Source organism: Dipodomys spectabilis, unplaced genomic scaffold, assembly GCF_019054845.1.
Source record: "Dipodomys spectabilis isolate Male_0828 unplaced genomic scaffold, ASM1905484v1 ptg000092l, whole genome shotgun sequence".
NCBI lineage: Eukaryota > Metazoa > Chordata > Mammalia > Rodentia > Heteromyidae > Dipodomys > Dipodomys spectabilis.
The window spans coordinates 1,823,026-1,848,147 of record NW_024870769.1 but is presented as its reverse complement, the minus strand read 5'-3'; the positions used below and the strand labels follow the sequence as shown (position 1 = coordinate 1,848,147).

Below are 25,122 nucleotides of genomic sequence, written 5' to 3'. Positions count from 1 at the left end.
ATAGCAGCAGGAAAAGACAAAGACATCAATCTATAGGTAGTATAGGGGCAGGAAAATTCTAGGATTTTACTACTGTTAGTTGGAGATAAGTTCTTCATAGACTACATCAGACGTTGAATCCTTTGTGGACTGACTCCTTTCCAGATGTGATCTGGCTTACATACCTTTTCTTAGGTAATGCTATTTACATTAAAAAAAAAAAATCAGTGATGTACCTCAGAGTACTTGCTTAGCCCTAAGTTTGATCATAGGGCTTACACATAAGCTTTAAAGAGACAGTACACAATGAGAAAATTATTTAATGTTTTTCAGTTCTGCTCATGATTACAGTACCAAAAAAAAAAAAAATCATCCCTTGCATGATGTTTTTGTTTTGTTGTTTTTTTAAACCTGGGAGGTATGTTTTGTTTAGTTAGGCTTAAGGAAAAAAACTTTAAAATTACTAAAATTATCCAAAGATATTCCTCACGCACAATGTGTGTGTGTGTGTGTGTGTGTGTACTTTTGCTCTTTCATATGAATCACACAGAATAACTTCAAAATCTATTCTTAGGGTTGAGGGTATAGCTCGGAGGTAAAAGTGCTTACCCAGCACACATAAAGCTCAAGTTTGATCCCCTAAACCACAAAAAAAACTAAAAAAATAGAAAAGCTATTCTAGTCTGTATTTAAAATTACCCTTTAGATGCTTAGGAGTTCCATAGGTGGAGGTTTTAAAGGAATTCTTCCCAGTGTAAATTTCTTGGATTGATATTGCTCCAGTTCTTCCACTGTCAGTTGATCCCTGGGTGTAAATAATTCATTCTGTGTAGTGATGATGACATTTGAGACTGGGAGAGAGGTGGAAACACTGCTACCTCCGAAGATGTCATTAGGTTGTTTAGAAAACACAGTGTGAGACTGAGAACTAGGACTACCAAAGCCAGCCACGGCACTGCTGCTTCCAAAGGCTGGAGCCCCTATGGGGCCTGCTGGAAATCCTGAAAATCCAGGTGACTCAAAACCAGAAGCCGCAGGGCTCTTAAATGAAAATGCAGCTGCAGATGTGACATCAGGTTTCCTGAATCCAAAAGCTGGAGTGGAAGCTGAAATGGCAGAACTGCCAGAGGGGACAGCTCCAAATGCTGGAGGACTACCAAACACAGATGGGCTTCCAGGGTTTGCGCCAAATCCAGGGTTTGTTTTAAAACTAAAGTTCTGAGCACTGCCACTGCTGCTGCTATTCACGGGAAAACCTACAAAACACAGAAAATGGAAACAACAATTTGGTAGAATAAAAAAATGTAGCCACAGGACCCTTTTCTTGTATGTCTGCCATGTCTGGATACTGAGAAAGTAGCTTACTGGAAGAATGAAAATGAGAGGTCAGAATGAACCACTATACTCCAATTCCCTGATGTTTCTGCTACTGTGTATTACTTGCACCCACAAGAAATCTCAAGGACAACAGTGATTTCCCCTTTGTTTTGCCAATCTCTCTCACCAGAGCTGTCATCTGACAACTTTATAGCGACAAGAAAATTCTCAAAGGTGTTGCTAACACAGCTGTGAATTCCTATGAAACTCCTGAGAGAAATTCTTAAAGTGTACTTTTATGTTGGTGGGTCATGAGGCTGGAACCCAGGCCTGGGCACTTTTCCTGAGCTCTTTTGCTTAAGGCTAGTGCTCTACCACTTTGAGCCATAGTTCCAATTCCAGTTTTCTAGTGGTTAAATGGAGATAAGAGTCTCATGGACATTCCCACCCAGGTTGGCTTTGACCTATCCTCAGATCTCAGCTTCCTGAGGAGCTAGGAGTACAGGTGTGAGCCACTGGTGCCTGGCTCTTAAGAGTGTACTTTTACAACCTGAGCTGAGTGCCTTTCAAAACACATGTCCATCCTGGCCTGCTTTCTACAAATGTTTCTGAGGCTCCCTAATGGAAGTTGACATTAATTACAAGAGTGATTTGAAATGGTGATTCAGATTTTATAACCCAAAAGTTATGAAATTTTACTTCTCTGAATCAGTGAAGTCTTGCATTGCTTTATACTTACCTGATGCCCCAAATGCTCCTACTTGCCCACTTCCAAAGCCAAAGGGTGGGCTCACTGGATTTGCTCCATCCTTTGTATCAGAGAGCTTTAAAAAGAATATGCAAATAATTATGTGCTTTATGAAGAATTCTTAAGCAGCTTTGTACACACTTTACAGCCAAACTCAAATTTTAAAACATACATTTTAAACATTAAATGTGGTGTTCAATGTTTAACATGGAAATATGCCCATAGTAGGTTGAACAGAACAGAATATTATATAAAATATAATATCAATCAAAATATGAATATACATAAAAATATACATCAAGAAATAAATAGTGCTGGGCATTAGTGGTTCACACCTATAATTTTAGCAACTTAGGAGGTTAAGATCTGAGGTTTGAAGACAGCCCAGGCAAAGAAGCATGAGACTCTTATCTCCAATTAACCAGTAAAAAGCAGCAAATGAGGGTGTGGTTCAAGTTGGGGGAATGTCAACTTGAGCAAAAGAGCTAAGCAAAGCTGGGCTCACACCTGTAATCCTAGCTACTCAGGAGGCTGAGATCTGAGGATCGAGGTACAAAGCCAGCCCGGGCAGGAAAGTCCATGAGACTCATCTCCAATAAACCACTAGAAAACCAGAAGTGGCGCTTTGGCTCAAGTGTTAGAGCGCTCACCTTGAGCTGAAGAGGGCAGGGACAATGCCCAAGCCCAGAGTTCAAGCCCCACAACTTACCGGGGTGGAGCGGGGGAGAGCTAACCAAGAATCTAAGACCCCAAGTTTAAGCCTCAGTACCCACACACAAAAAACCAAACACAAAAAAATGAGGGAGACTATCTCTGTCTGAGTAATTATGGATGCTTTTAATTTTATACTCTCTAAATTTCTACAAAGAGTACAAAATAGTATAATAATAATTTTCTTCTGTGTGTGACTGAGATTTGAGTTCAGGGCCTTGACACACCTCTAGCCCATGGGGTGAAAATATATGTATGTATATATGGGCAACTGCTAGAGTACCAGCCTTGAGCATAAAAGGCTCAGGGACAGTATCTAAACTCTGAGTTTAAGCCCCAGGACAGGCATTAAAACAAAAAAACCTCAAAACTTCTCAAGAGTGAAAGAATGGGTGAGAACAATTGGAAAACATTGTAAACATGTGTGGAAATGTAACAATGAGATTCCCCCTTGTATTGATGTAAGGAAAAAACAAACCAAAACAAAACAAAAACTTCACTTGAGAGCTGGTAGCTAATACTTGCAATCCTAGCTATTTGGGAGGTAAAGATCAGGAGAATTGTTTAAGTCAAGGCTAGCACAGGAAAACATTTGTTGAGACCCCATCTCAACTAATAGCTTGGCAAAGTAGTATATACCTGCCATCCCACCAATATGGGAGACTGAGATAAAAAAAAAGACTGGATCAGGCCAATCTGGGCAGTCCACAAGACCTTCAGCTCTATAGGAAGGCTGGACATAGTGGCACATATCTGCCATTTTAGCTACAGTAGATAGCATAAATAGGAGGATCATGGTTCAGGCTGGTCTAGATTCAAACTAATACTCTATTTAACATCAAATAGTGCAAAAGGAGCTGGAGGTATAGCTCAGTGACAGAACATCTGCCTTCAACAGGCATGAACTCTGAGTTCAAACCTCAGTACCACCAAAAACAAAAACAAGCAAACAAAAAACCCCAGCGACAAATAACTTTTCAGTGTCTATTAAGGTTATAGCTACATTTATCAAGAAAGCTAGATAGTATTTTAGATAATATTTAGACTACTTTCATGTTTGAAAAAGTGGATTACAGTATGAAAAGTTCACCACAAAAATTCATTAAGCATCTTTTATTCCTTAAAAATATTCTTAGGCTTTTTCACCTCCACTAAGCGAAATTTTAATGCCCTTTTCAAGGAACTTTTTGCTGACTCCCTCCAAGATTCTCCTAATTAAGCAGGTGGAATTCTCATTTGGAAACTCCAATACACACATACACACGCACACACGAATTTGAACACACTTACAGTCCTCACCATAATCAAGATCAGAACATTACTGTTAAAAATTTCTCTTTGTCTCTTCCTAGTCTTTTCTTACTTTCTGTCAAAGGCGACTGTTCCACAGCTAACACTAATAGGTAAACAGATAAACAAATCATAACATATGCATACAATGCAATGGTCTTCAGGAAAAGAAACAAATTACTGACACATGCTTAGCCAGCTGAGGATGGAAGGGCCAGAGGAGAGAAGTAAAGAACAAAGAACTTCCAGTCCTGTGGGAGGTTCTGCAGTTCCTTAGACTCAGCCTTATCTCATCAACTCTTATTAATATTGAGGGGCCCAGTCAACTGTAAATTGTTCATTTCTTACCTAGGGATATAATATTTCCAAAAAGTCCTACTAAATTCAGCTGACATTACAACTTGGGGCTGGAGACATGGCTCAAGTCAGAGTGCGCCTGAGTTCAAACGCCAGTATTGCTAAATGGTATAACTGAAAGCTTTCACCAGGAGTCTAGTCAGGACTATGTATCTGGTTAGTGTCCTTGAGTCAAAATAGTACACCTAAGTCACCTAAGTCTCAATGAATATTCAGATTATTTTTCAAAAAATTTCCCTGTCTCCCACCCTCACCTTTACCCACACCCGTGTGTGTGTGTGTGTGTGTGTGTGTGTGTGTGTGTGTGTGTGTGTGTGTTGGTTCTAGGGATTAAACTCAGGGATTGGGTTACTGTTCCCTGAGCTTTTGTTAGTGTTAGCTAATGTTCTACCACTTGAGCCACAGCTCTATTTCTGGCTTTTTGGTGGTTAACTGGAGATGAGTTTCACAGACCTTCCTGTTGGGCTGGTTTTGAATTGTGATTCTCAGATCTCAGCTTCCTGAGTAGCTAGGATTACAAGCATGTGCTATTGGTACATGGCCAAGTAATTCCTTTTTAAACACAGATAACTCTAAATACTTGTATTTCCCAATTTTCAAAACTAGTACTATCAAAGTTAAAAGCTTTATCCTAAAAACTTTGTTTTTTCCTCCTGTCAATGTGGGGCCTCAGTTCTGTCCCTGAGCCTCTTTGTGCTCAAAGCTAGTGCTCTACCAGTTGAGCCACAGTGCCACTTCAGTTAAAAAGTCTCACAGGTACTTTTCTGCCCAGGCTGGCTCCAAATTGTGCTCCTCAGATCTCAGGCTTCTGAGTAGCTACAATTATAGGAGTGAGCCACTGGTGCTCAGCCTAAAAAAAACTTTTAAAAAAGCAAAATTGTACCTATTTTCTTTCCTCCTCCTCTTCTACTCTGGGGAGTTGAGATAGATTCATTATGTATTCCACCCTGGCTTCTGACTCATGATCTTCTAGCTACAGTTTTCTTCTTTCCTTTTTCTTTGGTGTCACTGCTGGACCTTGAACTCAGGGCCTGAGTGCTATCTCTTAACTTTTTTTGTTTTTCTCAAGGCTCTCATCACTTGAGCAACTCCTCCATCTCTAGCTTTTTGGTGGCTAACTGGAGATAAGAGTGTCACAGACTTTGCAGGCTTCAAACCATGATCCTCAGATCTCAAACTCCTGAGTATTAGCTAGGATTATAGGCATAAGCCACTGGTGTTCAGCTCGGCCTGTTTCTAAAGTTCTATTATAGGTCACAGGTCACCACACACAGCTGTCCCTACTGACTAAGGAAGAAGAGAGAAAACAATTATAGGATCTCCACTCTAAATGATACTGTGAAAATGTATGTATCCTAATTTTAACAGGTTTTTTTAAAATTAGTTATACAGAAAAGGATTATTATACAGAGGAGGATTTCACTTACATGTTCACATTTACAATGTATTACAATCCATCTCACTCCTTTATCACTTGTTCTTCCCCTTTCCCAAAACAATTTCAACAAGTTTCATGGTCTATTTTAAGAGATGGACACAATCTTATCTCGACTGTATTCAACCTCCTGTCATCTAAGTCCTCCTAACTAGTACCTCCTCTTATGGAACCTGTTTCTCTTGCCCAACCCCCAACCCTTTATTGATCAATAGATCTCATTAAGGTTCTTTATGATGTTTTCATATAAACTTGCATTATATTACAAAACTACTCACCCTCCATCTTTCTTTTTCCTCCTTCACTTCTCCTTCTCCTAAATAGTCCCTTAGATTCATGTGCTGTTTATCCACATATAAAATTATGTACACAGGTATATACTTATGTTGATGTCCATGAATATTTATGTTTTTTGTGCTTTGCACTCCAAACTCAAAGTGAAATACCCTGCAAAAGAACCACCAATAAACTACTTCCCTGAACAACACTCAGGTACTCACCAGAGCTACTTTAGTCGAAGTATTTAGACTCTTCAATTCATTTATCCTATTCCTCCACTGATTTATTAACTGTTGGACAGAGGTGAGCTGAAGAGAAAAAACAAAAAGATTCTAACTCAATATTGAGTGGTTAATTTCTTCACATCATTTGCCAAAAATCACAAAAAGTTCATGTAACAGGCTTTTTTGGGGGGAGAGGGGGAAGGGAGAGAAGGCCAGAATGAAGGCTTGAACTCAGTGCTTAATCATTGTCCCTCAGTTTTTTCACTCAAGGCTGGCATTCTACCACTTGGGCCATACTTTCATGTCCAGGTTTTTGCTTTTTTTTTTTTTTCAGATAAGAAATCATGGATTTTCCTGCTTAGGCTGGCTTAAACCATGAGCTTCAAATCTCAGCCGACTGAATAGCTAGCACCACAGACATGAACCATAGGTATGAGCTACTGTTCCAGCTTCATCTGTTTGGGGATTTTGTTTTTGGTGTGTGTGTATGGTCACGCCAGTACTGGGCCTTAAACTCATGACTGGGCACTATCCCTGAGCTTCTTTTGCTCAAGGCTAGGGCTCTACCATTTACCCATAGTTTATGTCTAGCTTTTTGGTAGTGTACTAGAGTCTGATGGGCTTTGCTGCCTAGGTTGGCTTTGATCCACAATCCTTAGATCTCAGCCTCTTGAGTAGCTATGATTACAGGCATGAGCCACTGGTGCCCAGCTTCATTTTACCTTTCCCTAAAATTCATCATGGCATCCATACCTAACAAATGTTCAGTAAGTGTTTATCAAACAATAAAAAAGTATTTGATTTCTGAGTCTGGAGGGTGGGTAATTTGTTATTAAAAACAATATTCCTGATTACCACTGCCAAAATATATTATCAATTTAAGTAGCTAGCCAATTTCAAAGAAAATAATCTAGAAGACAACTTCTAAAAGTATTGACCTGAAAAAAATCAGCAGACTGCATTGCTGAAATATAAGCAAGCCACTACAAACACAGAACATAGTAATTGACAGCCAATTTACTACTGAAGTAGATGAACAGTAAACAAACTTACATAACTTTGTAAGTTATTGCTGGTTAAGAAGTTAAGGTACTCAAATCTCAATTCCTCTGGCGAAATGTCTGTAAAACCTGAGTGAGGAATCAGACCAATAATTGTGACAGTAATGCTTGAAGTGCTAAACAAGAAAATATGCTAATGTTGATTATCATTAAGATTTTCATAATCATAAGGAAAAAATTCAAAGTTTTCATTCTGATGTTTAGTAAAGTATAAAAAATTAGAATAGTTACTCTGAATAGGCAAGAATTTTCTAAAGCTAAGTGGAGCAGAAACAATAAGAGATTTATCAACATATACATTCAAACTTCAGTCTAAAACATTTCTGTCACAGTCTACAATAAACAAAACTAAAAGGTAAATGATGCCAGGCATGGTGGTTCATATCTGCAAATCCAAGTAGAGACTGAGAAGATAGTTTTGAGGCCAGTGTGGGCAGAAAAGTTAGCAATTCCCAATCTCAAAAAGTAAGCCAGATGTGTGGTCCCAGATGCTTCAAAGATCTAAGGCTATTCCTAGGCAAAAATACAAGATCCCACCTGAAAAATAGCTAAAAGCCTCCTCCCTCACAAAAGGGCTGTGGATGTGGCTCATGTGGCAGAACACTTACCTAACAAGCTTAAGGCCAAGCTCAAACCCAGTGCAGCCACACAGACACACACAGACACACAGACAGACAGACACACACACACACACACACACACACTATAGTCATCCCTTGCTGTATTGTGGTTCACTTATTGCAGCTTCACTGTATCATGGGTTTAAAAAAAAATTTAATTCTGTATTGCGGAGTTTTTGCTATTTTGTAAGATTCTGTGGTATATAGGTATTTATATAGTATTATTTTAATTATTTTTACCTAACAATATAAAAATGTTAAAGTTAATGAGATGTACAAAACACTATGTTGAAAACAAACTTTACAACTTGGGGGGGAGGGAGGAGTGGGAGAGGTGGGGTGGGAAGGGATTGTAGGGGAAAAACAAAGAAAGAGGTAACAATGTTCGATAGGAAATGTATTCATTACCTTAGTCATGAACACTGTCCTCATAGTTATTGCCTATTCCTCCCAGTAATCTAACTTGAACCTGGTGATCAACCAAGTTCCTTATCTGAACTACAGAACACAGGAAATGACTTGAGTAACTACTTTCTTAATTTTTACAATGGTAGGGCTGGGAAGGTGGCTCAGTGGTAAAACACTTGCCTTGCATGCATGAGGCCCTGGGTTTGATTCCTCAGCACCATATAAGCAAAAAGAAAAAGAGCCGAAATTGGCGCTGTGGCTCAAGCGGTAGGGCGCTAGCCTTGAGCTGAAGAGCTGAAGGACAACGCCCAGTTCCAGAGTTCAGGCCCCACGACCGGACCCCCCCCCAAATTTTTTTTTACAATGGTGGAACAAAGGAGCATTATTCTAGCTGCATGGGAAAGGTTAATTTATGATTTACAATAGATGTCTTCTGGACCTCAAGCTCAGAGACAGTGCCCAGGCCCAGAGTTCAAGCCCTACAACCAATAAAAAAACAAAAGTAGAAATGAAATTGTTTTGGGGAAGCAAGTAAAGAGAATGTGATAGAGGGGATGAGACTGTAATACATGGTAAACATGTATGGAAATATTATACAAAATCCTCCCTTGTACAACTAATATATGGTAATGAAAAAGAATGGCAAAACAGAGTAACAACAAACTGACCTCCCTCACATTTGTTAGTGTTGACTTCAATGTCATTTAAGAGATCTGGATTATTAAGAAGCTATTATGCTCATAGTGAGAAAAAAGTTTACCACAATTCTAAGTGTTGCATGAAAGCTTGAATTTTACCATTGGCAATAAATGCTGTCTTTTTTTCTTTGAAGTGACAGGCTCATTCCATTTATTTACTCATTTTCTTTAGAATATGTCTGCCAAATGCCTAAGTCTAATAATCATAGTTGTCCTTTCCAATAAAGAAAGGTCTGGAAAAAAGAGGATGGCTATACACAGGCATTTTTCCCTTAAGACACATATCACACTTGAGAATGGCCAGAAGGTCTTCATTGGATTTACCATCTTGTCATATAGTACTTAACACATATACTCAAGTGACAAGACTTAACAAAATTAGTTATTTTTATTCCTTCATTACCTTCAAATGGCATGTAAAATTTTTCTCTACTGCAACTACTATAGTCAGCTAGTAATTTGTTATCTGTGATTTGATTCACACTAAGATACAAGTGTAATAGTTTTACTTATACAATACAAATGTCAATACAGTGAAAAAAAGCAATTGATTTCTTATTACTTTAAAAAGACTTTTACTTATATAATTCCTAAAGAAATCTCAGGGAATGGGTGTCAGATTTAGCAAATAAAAATACAGGATGTCCAGGTAATTTCAAACATAATACATTATAAAACATGAGTATGTTTCAAATATTACATATTACACATATATTAAAATATTTTTGGGCTGGGTGCTGGTGACTCATGCCTGTAATCCTAGCTACTCAGGAGGCTGCAATATGAGGAATGAAGTTTGAAGCCAACCTAGGCAAAAACAAGTCTGTGAGACTAGTATCTCTAATTAACCAGAAAAAAAGCTGAAATGGAGCTATAGCTCAGGTGATAGAATACCAGCCTTCAGTGAAAGAGCTAAGGCACAGCGCGAGCACACACACGCACACAGGCACACGCACGCGCACGTGCGCGCGCGCACACACACACACACACACACACACACACACTCTACTGGTTTGTCTGAAATGTTAACTGTGTAACATTTTATATGGCAGCCTACTCAGTATCTACATTTTACATTCTGAGAATCACTGTTTAAGGCCTTAGGCATCAGCTTTACTTTTGAACTGATTAAGACTTAATACTTGAAGTACTAATATTTGAACTTATTAAAGGCTCATTACTATTTTATTTCCTGTCTAAAACATCACTATTTAAAATTACCTATTTGCATTGTTTCTTGCTTCCCTTCTCCAAAACCTAAGCATCATAAGGGTGAAATTTTGTTTACCTAGCTTACTACTATGTCACTAGCACTTGGAACATAGAACATGGCACAATATAAATTCACTAAATATTTGTTAAGTGAATAAAAGAATGATTAAAGCATGCTATAATCACAGAGAAAGAGGAAGAAGAGATAGAGCTGAGACAGAGTGGGGATCCTAGAATTCTGGTGCATAGATATCTACCATCTGCTAGCTATTTATACAATAGGACAAAGGCTCAGGGCTGCTCAAAGTAGGCTTGGAAAAGCCTGTTGGTTTAAGTTTCAGCCCAGAAAGGGACTAGGGTCAAAAGAAAATGAAAATCAAAGTGTTTTACAGAAATGGCATCTCTGTAGGTCATCTTCAAACATTATTTCCATGACAGGACTCAACATGGTTTATGAAAAGTAACTATTCTTAGAAGAAAACACAAGAAAGAATGACTAGAACCAGGAAGTTAATGCTTTAATGGCAGGCAGGATCTGTAACTCTTTGTCTTCACTGCAGGCAGCCAGGAGATTAGAAAGTTTTACATACTAGGAACTAAGAAAGCAGAACTTTTTAGTTATATGGAATTAGAACTGTGGTGGGTCTTCTTTTTACTATTTCCATAAGAACTAGTTTTACTAGTTCCATAAGAACTATATATCTTAAAAGAACTACTATTCTGGGGCTTGAAGTTAGCTCAGTGGTAGAGTGCTTGCCTAGCATGCATGAGGCCCTGGGCTTGATTCCTCAGCATCATGTAAGCAAAAAAAGCTTGAAGTGGTGCTGTGGCTCAAGTGGTAGGGCGCTAGCCTTGAGCTGAAGAGCTGAAAGACAGGGCCCAGGCCCAGAGTTTAGCCCCCTCAACTGACAAAAAAGAAAAAAAGAAAGAAGAAAATGAACTACATTCTCCAACCTCAATCTGAATTATTTTTTGAATACTATAAACAAGGTCTTAAGTGTCCTAATTGAAGCTAAGTTTGTATTTAAAGTTAATGTCTGTGTAATTATGATCTTGGTGTTAGTGAGACCCCAGGTTTGATTCCCAGACCACCAAACAAACAACCCAAAACACATTAATTTGAACTTAGAATTTAGTTACCTGAAATATTAGGTTTCTTTTTCATAGGTGAATAGGCAGAAAACATCCACTGCCCTGATGATTCCCAAACTTCCATATCTTTTACAATTCCTTCCCTGAAAAAGCAGGGGGAATGAAGAGTGGTTATTTACTTGCTCATTAAGATTTATTATTTATGAAATTATTAGTGAGACTATTTTGGCGCTGGTCATGAATTTTACCACTAATGTTCTTTAGGAATACCATAAATCTACCAAACAATAATGAAGGAAAACAAAATCAGTCTAGTAAGGTAAAGTATAATTTTTAGAAAGATTGATGATATTGGTCATGAAGATTACATTATATTCTAGACTACCTGATACTTTGTAAAGAAGTTCACAATTTCTAATCATCTTCAGCAGAACTAGCCTTAGAGAAGATATTCATAGTATAATGTTATCATTAGAAAATGGAAAATGCATAATCAAGCCTACAAAAACATTCTACTAATATGGAAAAATATGTACTTTTAAGTGAAATAAAATCTAGAGGATACATAGCAAAACAGTAATTAGATCTGTGATAAGATCATGGGTAATTTTCTTTTCTTGATTTATCTGTTTCTAAATAATAGATTACTTTTTTGTGTATGCTGTTCCTGGGGTTTGAACAAGCATAGATGTTGTCCATGAGTTTTTGTGCTCAAGGTTAGTGTTCTATCACTTGAGCCACAGCTCTACTTCCAGGTTGTATTTTTTTTTGGGGGGGGGGGGGGGGGCGGGGCCGGGGAGGGTGTTAATCAGAGTTAAGATTTTCATGGACTTCTGTGTCTGTCCTGGCTGGATCTGAATCAAGATCAGATCTCAGCCTCTTGAGTGGCAGAATTACAGGCATGAGTCACTGATGCCCATTTTAGATTACCTTTTTTTTTTTTTTTTGGTACGGTCGTGGGGCCTGAACTCTGGGCCTGGGCGCTGTCCCTCAGCTCTTCAGCTCAAGGCTAGCACTCTACCACTTGAGCCACAGCGCCACTTTCGGATCTTTTTCTTTTTGCTTATGCGGTGCTGAGGAATTGAACCCAGGGCCTCATGCATGCAAGGCAAGCGTTCTACCACTGAGCCACCTTCCCAGCCCCAGTTTACTTTTTTTAAAAAAATCAACAACAACAACAAACAAACAAACTATAGGTGCTTATGGAAAATGGGCAAATTGGTAGTGATTAAAACTTTGACTTACAGAAGTTTCTTTTCTTCTTTCTGCTCCTCAGAGGCAGTTGAAGCAAATGGGTTCTGAGATAATCCAAAACCTCTGTTCCTGCTAGTTGAAGTTCCAGAATCAAAAGAATTGAACGATGGCTTTTCTTGATCTCTGCTGCCTCCCCATGGTGTGGATTTGGAAAAACTAGATGGCTGGATGACACTGGAGTATCTCTGGCTGGTGCCATTCCATCCACGCCTGTTATTACCTAAAACAAACAATAAAATCACACACTTACTGGGGACTTCTCTTTCAAATCTTAAATTACATTTTTCTCATTAGGTCTAGTTTAACCCTCCTAATGTTATCCTAAAATTTTAAACATATGTGCGCATTTTTCTGAGAGGTGACTACCTTTCATTTTCAAATGAATTTGCCACTTCCCTCAAATGAAGATTCTGACCTACATCGTTTGCTTCTCCCCCCAGAAAAGAATATAATAAAAATCAGCTTCTTGGTGTCTAGAGAGAAGATCAAGTATTCTTTAGGGTCCTCAAGGCGGAGTCCGGGGTCGCCACACGCGAGTTCTCCCGACCACTACCACGACCCCCGCACACCGCGGCTTGGATTCATACTTCTAATTTTGATACTCACTGTTTGGCACTAGCATCGGGGGCCAAACCCCGGCCCACAGGTACTCGGCAAAACCCGACTTGCCCAACTCCGGGAGGAGAGCATCCGACCACCACGCAGAGCGGCGCCCGGTGGGCCTGGAGAGGGCAGCGACGCGGGGCCGTCCGCGTCACTGACCATAGCGGGGCGGCGCGACGCCAATCTGGGGCTCCTGGGGGGCAGACAGGGGGTGTCCGGACCCCACCAGCAGGACCCCAACGCAAGGCCGTTCCCGGCTGGGGCCGGTGGCCGTGGATAACGGGAAACGTCACCTGAGGCCTGTGGCTGCGGTTGCTGCCGCGCCCCGCCCGCACTCCGGGCTCCGGGGTGTTCATTCCAGCACCGGTCTCCAAAGCGACACCTGCCCTGAAGGAAGAATTGACAAATGGTCATTACGACGGCGTTGCCGGCGGAGCAGTCATCAGTTAGTTGGCAGCAGCCGGTGAGACCACAAGACTAAGCAACGGAAGACTTGGTCGCGCCACTGTGGCGTCATCGCCATGCGCCGGGAAAGGCTGTTCCCCTCTTGTCCCGCCCACAATGCAATGAGAAGCGTGAATTTTAGCCAATAAAAATTCGAGAAGGGCGGGACTGTGCTGGTACGTTGGGAGCTGCTGTTTGAACCGTAACCTCGAGAAAAGAAACGGTTGGCCCGCGTGCGGGATGGAAATGAGCAAATTTAAGCAAAGGTTCTGAGGAGAGGGTTGGAATGGATCTCAGAGATCGAGCGGTTCTTTTCATTTGTAACTGCCGAAAAAGTAAAAACTCGGGGTGACAAAGTCTTGCCCAGCCAGTCGTCTGGATGAGTAAGGGGAGGAGAAAGAAGGCAGCTGTGAACAGGAAACACTTAGGACACTTTGCAACCGAAAAGCACTTACAGCAGCCCCTGTACCCTAGATACTGAGAATTCTTCAGAGTTCACGTAAATGTTGATATTTAAAATAGGATCAGAAAGTGACATCGATAAAGATGCACGTATTTATGAACTGATGTGTTAAATGGTAACTCCCTTTACACAACTACTTAACGATAAAATTTTAAAAAGATGCAAGATTTGAGCTTTAGGTGCCCTTATAACTATTGAGATAGCGTTGCTCCCAGGCCCTTTCATGGACCATTGCTACCAGATATATACGTGTAATGCATACATTCACTTTCCTATGTATGTCTCCATCTATCTCAAAGATATAATCTGAAATTTCAACCTAAGATCACAGGATTTGTATAATTTTTCTTCTTTGATAGTGTGAAGCTTGCTTTCTATTTTTAATAGTTTTTTCCCCTTGTATAATTAAGTTCTCTGTAGCCACTCACATTCCTGCAAATGCATGCTATGTAAGGACTTTGCTGGGATCAGATACTCAAATACTAGTGGATGAACTTTAAGGTGAGCATGTTTGTTGCATGTGGAGGGATAGACACAGCTAGAGTTGAGACTGTCTTGGCAGAGGATGTGAGAGGATGAGAGTCAAAGGCTTAGGCTGAACTTGGTAGTGATCAGTTTTGTGAGAGGTATGGTAGAAACCAGAAGAATGTTGTAGGAAGGAAACTTCTTGTTTTAAGATGGTAGAATAAAACTGTGCATGCCTTCCTTTCTTCTTGAAAGTCATCACACAAGAAGGAAAAAATTTTAAAACAATTTTTTGATTGTACTAGGATATCCACAAACTCAAACCACAATTTATAAAGACTGAATGCTCACAGAAAAGCTGATAGTGAATTACTTAGAAGATAGAAAAAGATCAAGGGGCTGGGAAGGTGGCTCAGTGGTAGAGCGCTTGCCTTGCATGCATGAGGCCCTGGGTTCGATTCCTCAGCACCACATGAGCAAAAAGAAAAAAGCCAGAAGTGGTGCTGTGGCTCTAGTGGTAGAGTGCTAGCCTTGAGCTGAAGAGCTGAGGGACAGCGCCCAGGCCCAGAGTTCAGGCCCCATGACCGGACCCAAAAAAAAAAAAAAGATCAAATTAAGTTCCTACAAGGCATATGCTAAGTCTTCTAAGAGCTAGCAGGTCCCAGAGATGGGTGAGTTGTCAGAAAATCTATTGTCAAAAAATCTGTAGAATTTGGCTCCAAAGTCCCATCTAGTAAGGCATTAAAAAAAAAACGCACACATGAGAGGCTGAATGGAATTGGGAAGCCCCTTCATCCCAACTACCCACAAGGGGAAGGAAATTGATTATTTTCTGCAGAATGTAATGTTCCAGAAAAATGCCTATGGTTCTCATGGATTTCCAACAGAACTAGTCTTCCCTCATATGGTCCCAGTGAGTATTTTTAGGAGGGGATTGGTTATTTGGGAACTGTACCCAGGATCTAGTGCAGGCAGACTGAGCACACGTTTTACCATCAAACTCCACCCTGAGATATTCACTGATTATTGTCTGTTTAATGTTTAGTTTCAGATATAAGTGCGCAGCCAGGGAACACATATTTGAGGACAGTGCAAACTCTGTTTTTTTGTTTTTTTTAGGGGGGGGGGTCCGGTTGTGGGGCCTGAACTCTGGACCTGAGCGCTGTCCCTCAGCTCTTCAGCTCAAGGCTAGTGCCCTACCACTTGAGCCACAGCGCCACTTCCGGCTTTTTTCTTTTTGCTTATGTGGTGCTGAGGAATCGAACCCAGGGCCTCAGGCATGCAAGGCAAGTGCTCTACCACTGAGCCAACTTCCCAGCCCCATCTCTGGGGTTTTTTTTAAACCATGGAATATGTAGCAAAGTAGAAAGGTTAATATTAAATTACCCTTAGATTATTAAACGAGAATGCTTTCTATAAAAGAATAACAAAAATGAAAAGTTATCTGGGGAGTTGAAAATAGGAAATTTTTATAGAGTTAGAAGTCAACTTTGGGGTAATCCTTGCTAAGACTTGAATAAACTAGATCTTGAACCTTTATACTTGGTTATGAGAGAATATACATAACTTTAGAAAACAGCTTTCTAGTTAGTAAGACACCACTTCAGAAGATTCATCAGCACAGATTACTTTTGTATGTGTGTGCTGGTGCTGGGGTTTGAACTGTTATTACACTGTTACTGTGTTACTGTGGGGCCCCGGGGCATCAAGAGGCGAGCCTCACCACTCCATAGACGTGGACCACCGGTTAGAGCAGGGCTTTGAGCGGCTGACATCACCGCGGCCTGCATGGGGTGGGGCAAGCCAAGGAAAGGGATGCCCCCCCCCCCGCCCCCGCGCCGGCAAAAGGGGGCGGGGCGTGCTACTAGAGGGGGTGGGGCGTCTAGCCCCACATGGCGGGCTGCCTATTGGGATTGGACAGAGGGAAGCTTGGGGGAGGAGCATGAATGGCAGTTTGAAATTATTAGTGGGGGTGGGGGGCAGGGAGTAGGAGAAAGACCGAAAGTCCTGAGGGGAGAGGAGACCGGAGGAGACCGGGAGTCCTGAGAAAAGGAGACCAAGGGAAAAACCGGAGTCCTGAGGGGAGTAGAGGAGGGCGTAGGGGAAAACCTGGCAGAGCAGAGCAGGGCAGGCCTGGGGGACCTCCCGCTAGAGAGGCGTGTGGAGAGGCGCCTCCCGGAGCCCACAGGCAGGCCAGGCTGTGCAGAGTGGAGAGGCTGCAGAGGAGGAAGGGAAGAAAGGGAAAAGCCTTCCCTTCTGGAGGTCTGAGGCTTGGAGGCTTGCAGACCAACTAACAAAGGTCAGGGGGTCAGGACTGCCTATGGGAGGCTTGGAGGTTTGGTGGTCGAGGCTGCTCTTGGTTCTGGGGATCTAGCTCAGGACAAGGTGGTCTCAGGACCCCTTTCTGGTGTCAAGAGTGTAAGTAAACTTGTGTCCACCTTTCACTGTGCCTCGATGGATTGTCTCCCTCTCTGGGCCTGAGTACTGTCACTGGGCTTTTCTGTTCAAGGCCAGTGCTCCATCACTTGAGGTATAGCTAGCTACACTTTGGGCTTTTGGGAGGTTAAAGATAAAAGACTCACAGACTACTACCTGGGCTGGCTTTGAACCTTGGTGCTCAGGTCTCAGACAGCTGAGTAACCAGGATTACAGGTGTTGAGCCACCAATACCTGGTCAGATTTTTTTTTTTTTGCAAGCCCTGTGGCTTGAACTCTGGGCCTGGGTGCTGTCCCTGAGCCAGCTGAAGGCTAGCACTCTACCATGTGAGCCACAGTGCCACTTCTGGCTTTTTTCTTAATAGTTTATTGGAAATAAGAATCCCATGAACTTTCCTGCCTGTATTTGCTTTTGAACCACCATCTTCAGATCTCAGCCTCCTGAGTAGCTAGGATTACAGCGTGAGCCACTGGCACCTGGCTCAGATACTTGATACCTCCCCCCTGCCCCCAAATAAGTCATGTTGGAAAGAGGGAATATTAGGAAGATGAAAGTAGAACTCTTTAAAATCTCTTGAGGCAACTGTAAGATGAAAGAAGGTAAAGAAAAATTCACGTGTTGAATAAAACAACCTGTACAACATCCAAACAGTACCAACTTCATGAGGCTTCCTGAGGACTTTTCTTAAACTCTTGTTAACAGTATCAGTCTTTTTAAATTGTTATGATGATTATGTACAGAGGGATTACAGTTACATAAGTCATGTAGAATACATTTCTTTTTGGATGTCACCCCTTGCCTTGCTGTTTTCCCCTCTCACCCCACCCACAAGTTGTATAGCTTATTTTCAACATGTGTCTAGTGAGTACCACTGCTGCATGTGTTCACCCTTTGTCCCTCCATTTCTGTGACCCACCTTTCCCTCCCAAAGACAGATAAACTAATTAGATAGAAACAAAACCAGCCACAAAGGAAAAAACCCCATTTCCATTTCCTGGAGTTCATTTGGATAAATATTACATGATCAGATGCTTGCAGGCTTGTGCCTTTGAGTTCCTAAGAGTATCCTACTTTGGTCTGTGTGAATGCCTACAATCCTGTATATCATGTCACAGTGTATTTTAGATCTATCTTCTGTGTGAGAGAAAACATGAGCTGTTTGTCTCTCTGAGCTTGGCATATCTCACTTTACATAATTATTTTCTAGGTCCATCCATTTCCCTGCAAATAACATTCTAATTGCTGTGTAAAATTCCACTGTATATAGGTACCACATTTTAGGGATCCAGTTATCTACTGTAGGGCATCTGGGCAGTTTCCATAACTTGGCTATTGTGAATAATGCAGCAATGATCATGAATGTGTAAGTACTTTTATGGTATCCTGGGTTGTAATGTTTTGGGATGCCTAGGAGTGGTGTGGCTGGGTCAAAGGGAAGATCTATATATATATATATTTTTTTTTAATTGTAAAGCTACTATACAGAGGGTTACAGTTACATGAGTGAGGTAATGAGTACACTTCCTCTTGAACATTGTTACCCCCTCCATTGTTTTCCCCCTACCATCCCCTCCCTCCCTCCCTTCCCCGAGGTTCTTTTTTTTTTTTTTTGATTGTGATTAAATGATTACATAATTTCAAAGTCACAAGTTCATTCTAACTTCCCTGGAGCAAACTGTCTACCACAGTCTGTAATATATAACAGTGTTCACATGTTATATACCATATTTGTAGATCTATATTGTTTTGAGGAAACTCCAGACTGCTGTCCAGAGTGGTTGCACTAGTTTAAATTCCCACTGTACAATAGGGTTTTTTTTTTGCCATATCCCCACCAATATTTGTTGTTGTTTGAGTTCACAATATTTGCTACTCTAACTGGGGTGAGATGGAACCTCAGAGTTGTTTTGATTTGCATTTCCTTTATAGCTAAGGGATATTGAACATTTCCTAATGTGGTTCGTTGCCATGCTTGCCTCTTCTGAAAAGTCTCTCCTTAGCACTTTTTCCCATTTAGTGATTAGTTTATTAGCTTTGGGAGGTGTTTCTTGAGCTTCTTGCATATTTTGAATATTAGGTTTTTGTTTGATGTGTTGCTGGTACAGATCTTTTCCCAATCTGTGACTGTCTTTCTAGTTTAGTAACTCCTTTGCTGTGCAGAAAGCTTTAATATTGATTTAATCCTATTTCTCATCTCTCTCCTACCTGCTGTGTCCTTTCAAAAAGGTTTCTGCCTATGCCTACACATTCTAAAGTTTCTCCTAATCCTTCTTGCAGTGATTTCAAGGTTTCAGGTCTGATGTTGATCCACTTTGAGTTGATATTTGGGCATGGTGACAAATTAGGGATCCACTTTTAGTTTTTTGCATATGGACGCCCAGTTTTCCCAACATTAATTATTGAAAAGATTATCTTTTTTCCTCTCTTTGCAAATATCATATAACTGTAAATAATAGTGTCAATCTTAAAAACCAAAATGTTCTTTAAATATCTCCTTCATTTTGGCAGATGCAATAAATTTATTTTTGCCTGCTAACAGTGTATAAGGTAAAATGGACAGAGGAATGGTAGAATAATTGTTTACTGACTGGCAAATTTTGATATACCAATATAGTTAAACAACTTAAAATTTTTTCATGAGACTGTCAAAGCTTGAAAGCTAGGCCAGAAAGTCACAGTTTAATTACTGTTGTTCATTCAAAAACTTTTCTCAAGATGCTAAACATTCATGTTCATATTATGATTTTCAAAAGTATGGACTGAATTACTGTCATCAAAGCATTGTGGCAAAGGACACACATTCAGTAGCCACAAAAACGAAGTAGAACAGATTACAGGACAGGATCTATCGGAGAAAATAAATAACAGAAAATACATTTTCAGTATAGTGTGCTTTTGTCTATTATCATGGCATTGACAATTGTGTAAAACAGTAATGAGGGAAAAGGACGCTTATTGGAAATTATGATAATGATTACTAAGGGGACAACAATTTTATTATGACTTACATAATTCCTGTTCATATAGTTTAAGTAATATGGTATAGTTGACAGAGCCTGAAAAAGAACACCTCATATATTTAAAATACTTTGACCAGATTGAATATAGGGAGATTACCCTACTAAGCTAATATTATGACAAATGGATATTCTGTCCTCAAGAAAATTAGTTCATTTAAAAATCAAAAACTAAAAAATTCAAGCTCCTACATAAAAATGTTCATCACAGTCAATCTGGAGGCAGAAAGATTAGTGGTTGCCCAAGGTTGGAGGATTGAATAGTATTCTTTCCTCTCAAATTCATCCCTACCTAAAACAGTATGTGACATCATTTGGAAATAGGGTTGTTGTAAGTAGTGACTATAATAGAGATTGGTGGTGGTAGTAGTGTGTGTGTGAAATCTAATTGGATGTTGTCTTTATGAAAATACAGAGTCAGAGACCATGTGATACAGCTGGAAACTACCAGAAGCTAGGGGAGAAGTCTGGGAAATTTCTGACTTGGGGCCACCAGAAGGAACTAATCCTGCCGACGCTCTGATTTAGGATACCTGGTCTCCTGAACTGCAGGGAAAAATCTCTTGTTAAACCACCAAATTTGAGGTACCTTGTTACAGCAGATCTAGGAAATTAACACAAGGGAATTGCTGAGTGCTGAGTCCAGGCTTTCCTTTGAGGTGATGACAGCATTAGAAAATTATGGTGATGACTGAACAACTCTATGTATATACTAAAAACTACCCAACAGTATAAATAGGTGATTTGCATGGTTATATGAATTACATGTCAATAAAGTTGCTTTAAAACTTCCTTTTGAATAAATAAAACTGATCAATCTGTTTTAAGTTAAAAATATTTAATATCAGATAAAAACATTGATGACAATTTGATATGACTCATTCTACATGTAGTGAAAAGGGCAAACACCACTAGGAAAGTAATTGAGCTGGTAAACAATTTGTTGATCACATAACAGATGAAAGATGACATAATTTAACTCAAAAAGATTACAAAACCTTTGGAGACAACTGCATTAAATATTTCTTGTGTGATCTTCCAAGGGACAAGAAAACATATATATATTTAACTCATACAAAGTTCAAAGTTGCTAGGTCCCAGTGGCTCAAAGCTACCTAGGAAGTGGATTAAAACTCTAGGCCAATTTGGGGGTGAGGGAATGGATGCCTGTCATCTCAGCTATGTGAGAGGCTGAAATCAGGAAGATCAAGGTTCCATGCCAGCCCAGGCCCCTACCTCCCAAAAGTTTTGGAGACCCAATTTCAACAGAAAAAAAATCAGGCATGGTTGTGTAGGCCTGTAATCATAGCTGTGCTGAGAAGCATCGGTAGGAGATTTCAGTCCCGGCTGGAGTGAGCAAAAAATATGACCCTATCTTAAAAATAACTAGAGCAAAAGGTCTGGAAGTGTGGCTCAAGCAACAAGTGCCTGTCTAGCAAGTGCGAAGCCATGAGTCAAAATACCTTATTACTGCTAAAAACAAAACTTTAAAGTCAACACTGATTGTGGTGGAACTACCAGTGCTTTTCAAATGAGCAGTGCTTTTCCAAGAAGCTTCCTATAAATAGTTTTATCTTTTACTGGCTAATCATTCTTATTATGAGTGGATTTTATTTAACTGAGGACTAAAGGCATAGAACATGTTTTTTTTGAGGGGTAGTTGGGTGCAGCGTTTGAACTTGGGGTCTGGGTGTTGTCCCTGAACTTTTGCTCAAGGCTACCACCTTGAACCACAGCTCCACTTATGGTTTTTTGGGGTGGTTAATTAGAGATAAGATCTTATGGATTTCTCCTGCCCAGGCTTACTTCCAACTGTGATCCTCAGATGTCAGCCTCCTGAATAGTTAGGATTACAGGTATGAGCCACTATTGCCTGGCCAGAACACTTTTTAAACGAAATAAAACCATATATATTAATGTTGGGAGCTAAGCTTAACATTTATGTTGAAAATATAGGTTGGATTAAATACATTTTATGGGGCATGGGTATGGTTATAATTAAAAAAGGCATACATTTGGCACTAAATGAAACAAATGAAGATGAGCAAAACTAGGTGACTGTCAACTGCTCCCATCTTGAATACAACTCATATACTATTTCTTAGTTCCTTTGTTTGTTGTTTTTTGGGACAGGATCTTGCTATGTAGCCCAGGCTGACCTCAAACTCAGGATCTTCCTGCCTCAGCTTCCCAAGAGCTTCTTGGATTACAAGCACCACCACATCTGGCTTACTTCTTAGTTCTTGATTGACTGAATAAAGCAGACAGACTTAACTACAGAGCACGTATATGACATAGGAATATAGAATCTAGAGCTAAGATGAGGCTGTTTCACTGATGAGCATCCCCCACTCTGCCAAATCAGAAATTTGTTTAAGAAACTCACTGAAAAATGCTTATCATTTTCCAAGTTTTCTGGCTAATATGTTCTTGGGTAGGTAGCCAGTTAAATATCATTTTTGAATTAAGTAGGAAATCCATATAAAAGAAATATTTTATAGGATCTTCCTTCACTCACTTGAAACTTCCTTTACCAAAATACCAATCCAGAACTTTGTAACCAAAACTCTTGGAACAAAGCCGTGGTGGTTATATTTTTGAGTCTCTGCTGAGTTTTCAAGTCCCCTTGTTTTTCATGTTTCAAGAGTCTCTTCATTTGCTCCACAAGTATCAACCACACAAATTAAACAACTTGTGACTGGAAAAGCACGGACTTTGGAATTGGCTATCCATTTATCTGTCTCAGTATTATATTCCAGGATGTGTCCTAATCTGCCTACACCTTGAAAACCAGCCAAGACATAAATGATAGAGCCAACTGCGGCACACTTCACTGTTACACCTTTCCATGGCATTGGTGATACCATCTTCCACTCATCTAATTTAATATCATAATATTCCACATTGTCCAAACCACCTGCAAAATAAGAAAACATCAAAAATTATATGAATAATCTCAAGGTCACAGTCATTTGTGTATTTTTCCAGTATCTAATTTTCAAAATAAAAATTTTAAACACACAGAATGGTTATAGGAATCTTAGAACGAATACCCAAATGCCCACCAGCTGAATTTTTATTCTTACATTAACACAATAGATATTTAATCTATAATTTTAAAAATTATAAATACTGATTTTTTTGTTAACATTTAAAATATTCTACCTATGCTGGAAAAATGAAAAACTTAAGCTAGTGGGATTTCTTCTCTGAGTAACTATGATTATAATTATCTAAATATTATTTTCTTTCTGTATTTTGCAACTCATAGAAAACAGAAATGGATGAGAATGACAGAGAAAAATTTTTTTTAACTTAAGCTATTTGTACTTCGTTGTACTAAAATGATGCTACATTTTCTGATAAAATAAAACTTGTGAATTTCCTTTAAACATGCATTTCAGATTTCCCATTACTTATAACAAATATTTAAGACTTCTAGGATGCAATTTTCTAGGAAAAATGTAAGATTTAACTTCCATTTTTAAAAAATAACACTATTTTCATGCAATGTTTAAATGTTCAGAAAACTTGGCTAATTAGAACTTGAATACAAGGGCTGGGAAGGTGGCTCAGTCGTAGAGCGCTTGCCTTGCATGCATGAGGCCCTGGGTTCAATTCCTCAGCACCACGTAAGCAAAAAGAAAAAAGCCAGAAGTGGTGCTGTGGCTCAAGTGGTAGAGCGCTAGCCTTGAGCTGAAGAGCTGAGGGACAGTGCCCAGGCCCAGAGTTCAGGCCCCACAACCGGATCCCCCCCCCCCCCCCCCAAAAAAAAAAGAACTTGCATACAAGACCTAACTAAAACTTCTCTTTTAAAAGTTTTTTTTGTAACACGTTGAAAAGCTAAAACAATTTAAGATTCAATCATTTGTTCAGCTTAATAGTTCTAAGCTGGTATGATACTATTCCTTGGGGGACACATGGATGATGAGATTGTTACAATGCCTGGTAGCCACTGCTGACAATTCATAGACATGAATGTTTAATATCTTCACTTTGGAATATGTTGGTGCACAAACCCTTGAAACAGATACAATCATATACATGGAACAGGATTATATTTAAATGTACTTCAAGAAATACTTTAAAAAATTCAAAATAATAAACTATCAGTAAACTTATCAGGACATTGAGTTAATATCATGTACCTAAGCCATTCTGGCCACCCACAGCAAATATCTTGTCTTTTACAAATACCAGCCCATGATTCTTCCTGGGCTCAATCATTGGACATAGTTCAGTCCATCTGTAAAAAGAAAAGAAAGTTTTTACTTTGCTTATTTACAGGAAGTAAAAGGACTCTAATAAGAAAATGTTATTCCAACTAAGTATTTACTACCATGTCACGTGCATATAAAATGTTTAGAAGTCCAGAAAAAGCTGAAGTGATTATGGGTAATTTTTTTTTAATAGATGAGGTACATTTGGGACCTTACTTCTTTTAATTCTGGCAGGAGATGGGAAACAGAATGGCCTTAGTGGTACACACTTATAACCTCAGCATTTGGGAGGTAGAAGTAGAAGGATTGTGAATTTGAGACCAGTCTGGGCTACATAGTGAAACTCTGTCTCAAAAACAAAGACCATATAAAGGACATGAACTCAGGTCTTGACTCAGCTTGCTTGCTCGCCTGACTGGCTTGCACTCCCTCATCACTTAAGCCACACCTCTAACCCTGCTTTTTACTATTTTTTGGTAGGTGAAGTTTGTGGACTTTTCTGCCTGGGCTGGCTCCAATCTTTTTTTCTGGACCTTATTCTTTTGACTAGGTAGGATTACCACAAGAGTCCCTGGTACCCGTCTAATATGTATTTTGTATAAATCCATTTCTTATATTTTATAATGGCAACAAAAGTAGAGGAAGATAATTCTGTCACATGTAGTTTTTACTTAATATGTATTAGTAAACAAACAACAACCTAAAATTAGCCTCAATTATCATGTTAGTACCATTTGTTATTATTCATACTTTTTGTTGTTATCAATGTATTTTTTCAATAAAATCTT

At 39.7% G+C, this 25,122-nt stretch overlaps 2 protein-coding genes and 1 long non-coding RNA gene across 5 annotated transcripts in view; 1 reads left to right on the top strand and 2 right to left on the bottom strand.

Annotated features, from left to right (window-relative positions):
* Positions 1-40: 40 nt before the first annotated feature.
* Positions 41-13,795, bottom strand: Nup42 (nucleoporin 42). Of its 2 annotated transcripts, none has more exons than XM_042684985.1 (7): positions 13,582-13,795; positions 12,677-12,905; positions 11,480-11,574; positions 7,394-7,470; positions 6,338-6,424; positions 2,036-2,120; positions 41-1,235 (listed from the first exon to the last, which is right to left on the bottom strand). In XM_042684985.1, the coding sequence occupies exons 1-7, from the start codon at positions 13,700-13,702 to the stop codon at positions 682-684; spliced, it is 1,248 nt and encodes a 415-aa protein (XP_042540919.1). In that variant the 5' UTR covers positions 13,703-13,795; the 3' UTR covers positions 41-681. The 2 variants fall into 2 exon arrangements, with proteins under 2 accessions (XP_042540919.1, XP_042540920.1); XM_042684986.1 differs by lacking the exon at positions 13,582-13,795 and adding an exon at positions 13,292-13,449.
* LOC122112136 lies at positions 5,491-22,195 on the top strand. The gene is made up of 2 exons (XR_006148108.1): positions 5,491-5,532; positions 21,891-22,195. It is a non-coding gene; the product is annotated as an uncharacterized LOC122112136 (long non-coding RNA).
* Positions 22,196-22,521: 326 nt separating this feature from the next.
* Klhl7 (kelch like family member 7) overlaps positions 22,522-25,122 on the bottom strand; it is a 58,233-nt gene continuing 55,632 nt past the window's right edge. For both annotated transcript variants that reach the window (XM_042684983.1, XM_042684984.1), the window contains exons 10-11: positions 24,263-24,360; positions 22,522-23,031 (exon numbers count right to left, since the gene is read on the bottom strand). In XM_042684983.1, the coding sequence (XP_042540917.1) occupies positions 22,748-23,031; positions 24,263-24,360 (382 nt within the window). In that variant the 3' untranslated portion in view covers positions 22,522-22,747. The remainder of the gene's footprint in view (positions 23,032-24,262; positions 24,361-25,122) is intronic.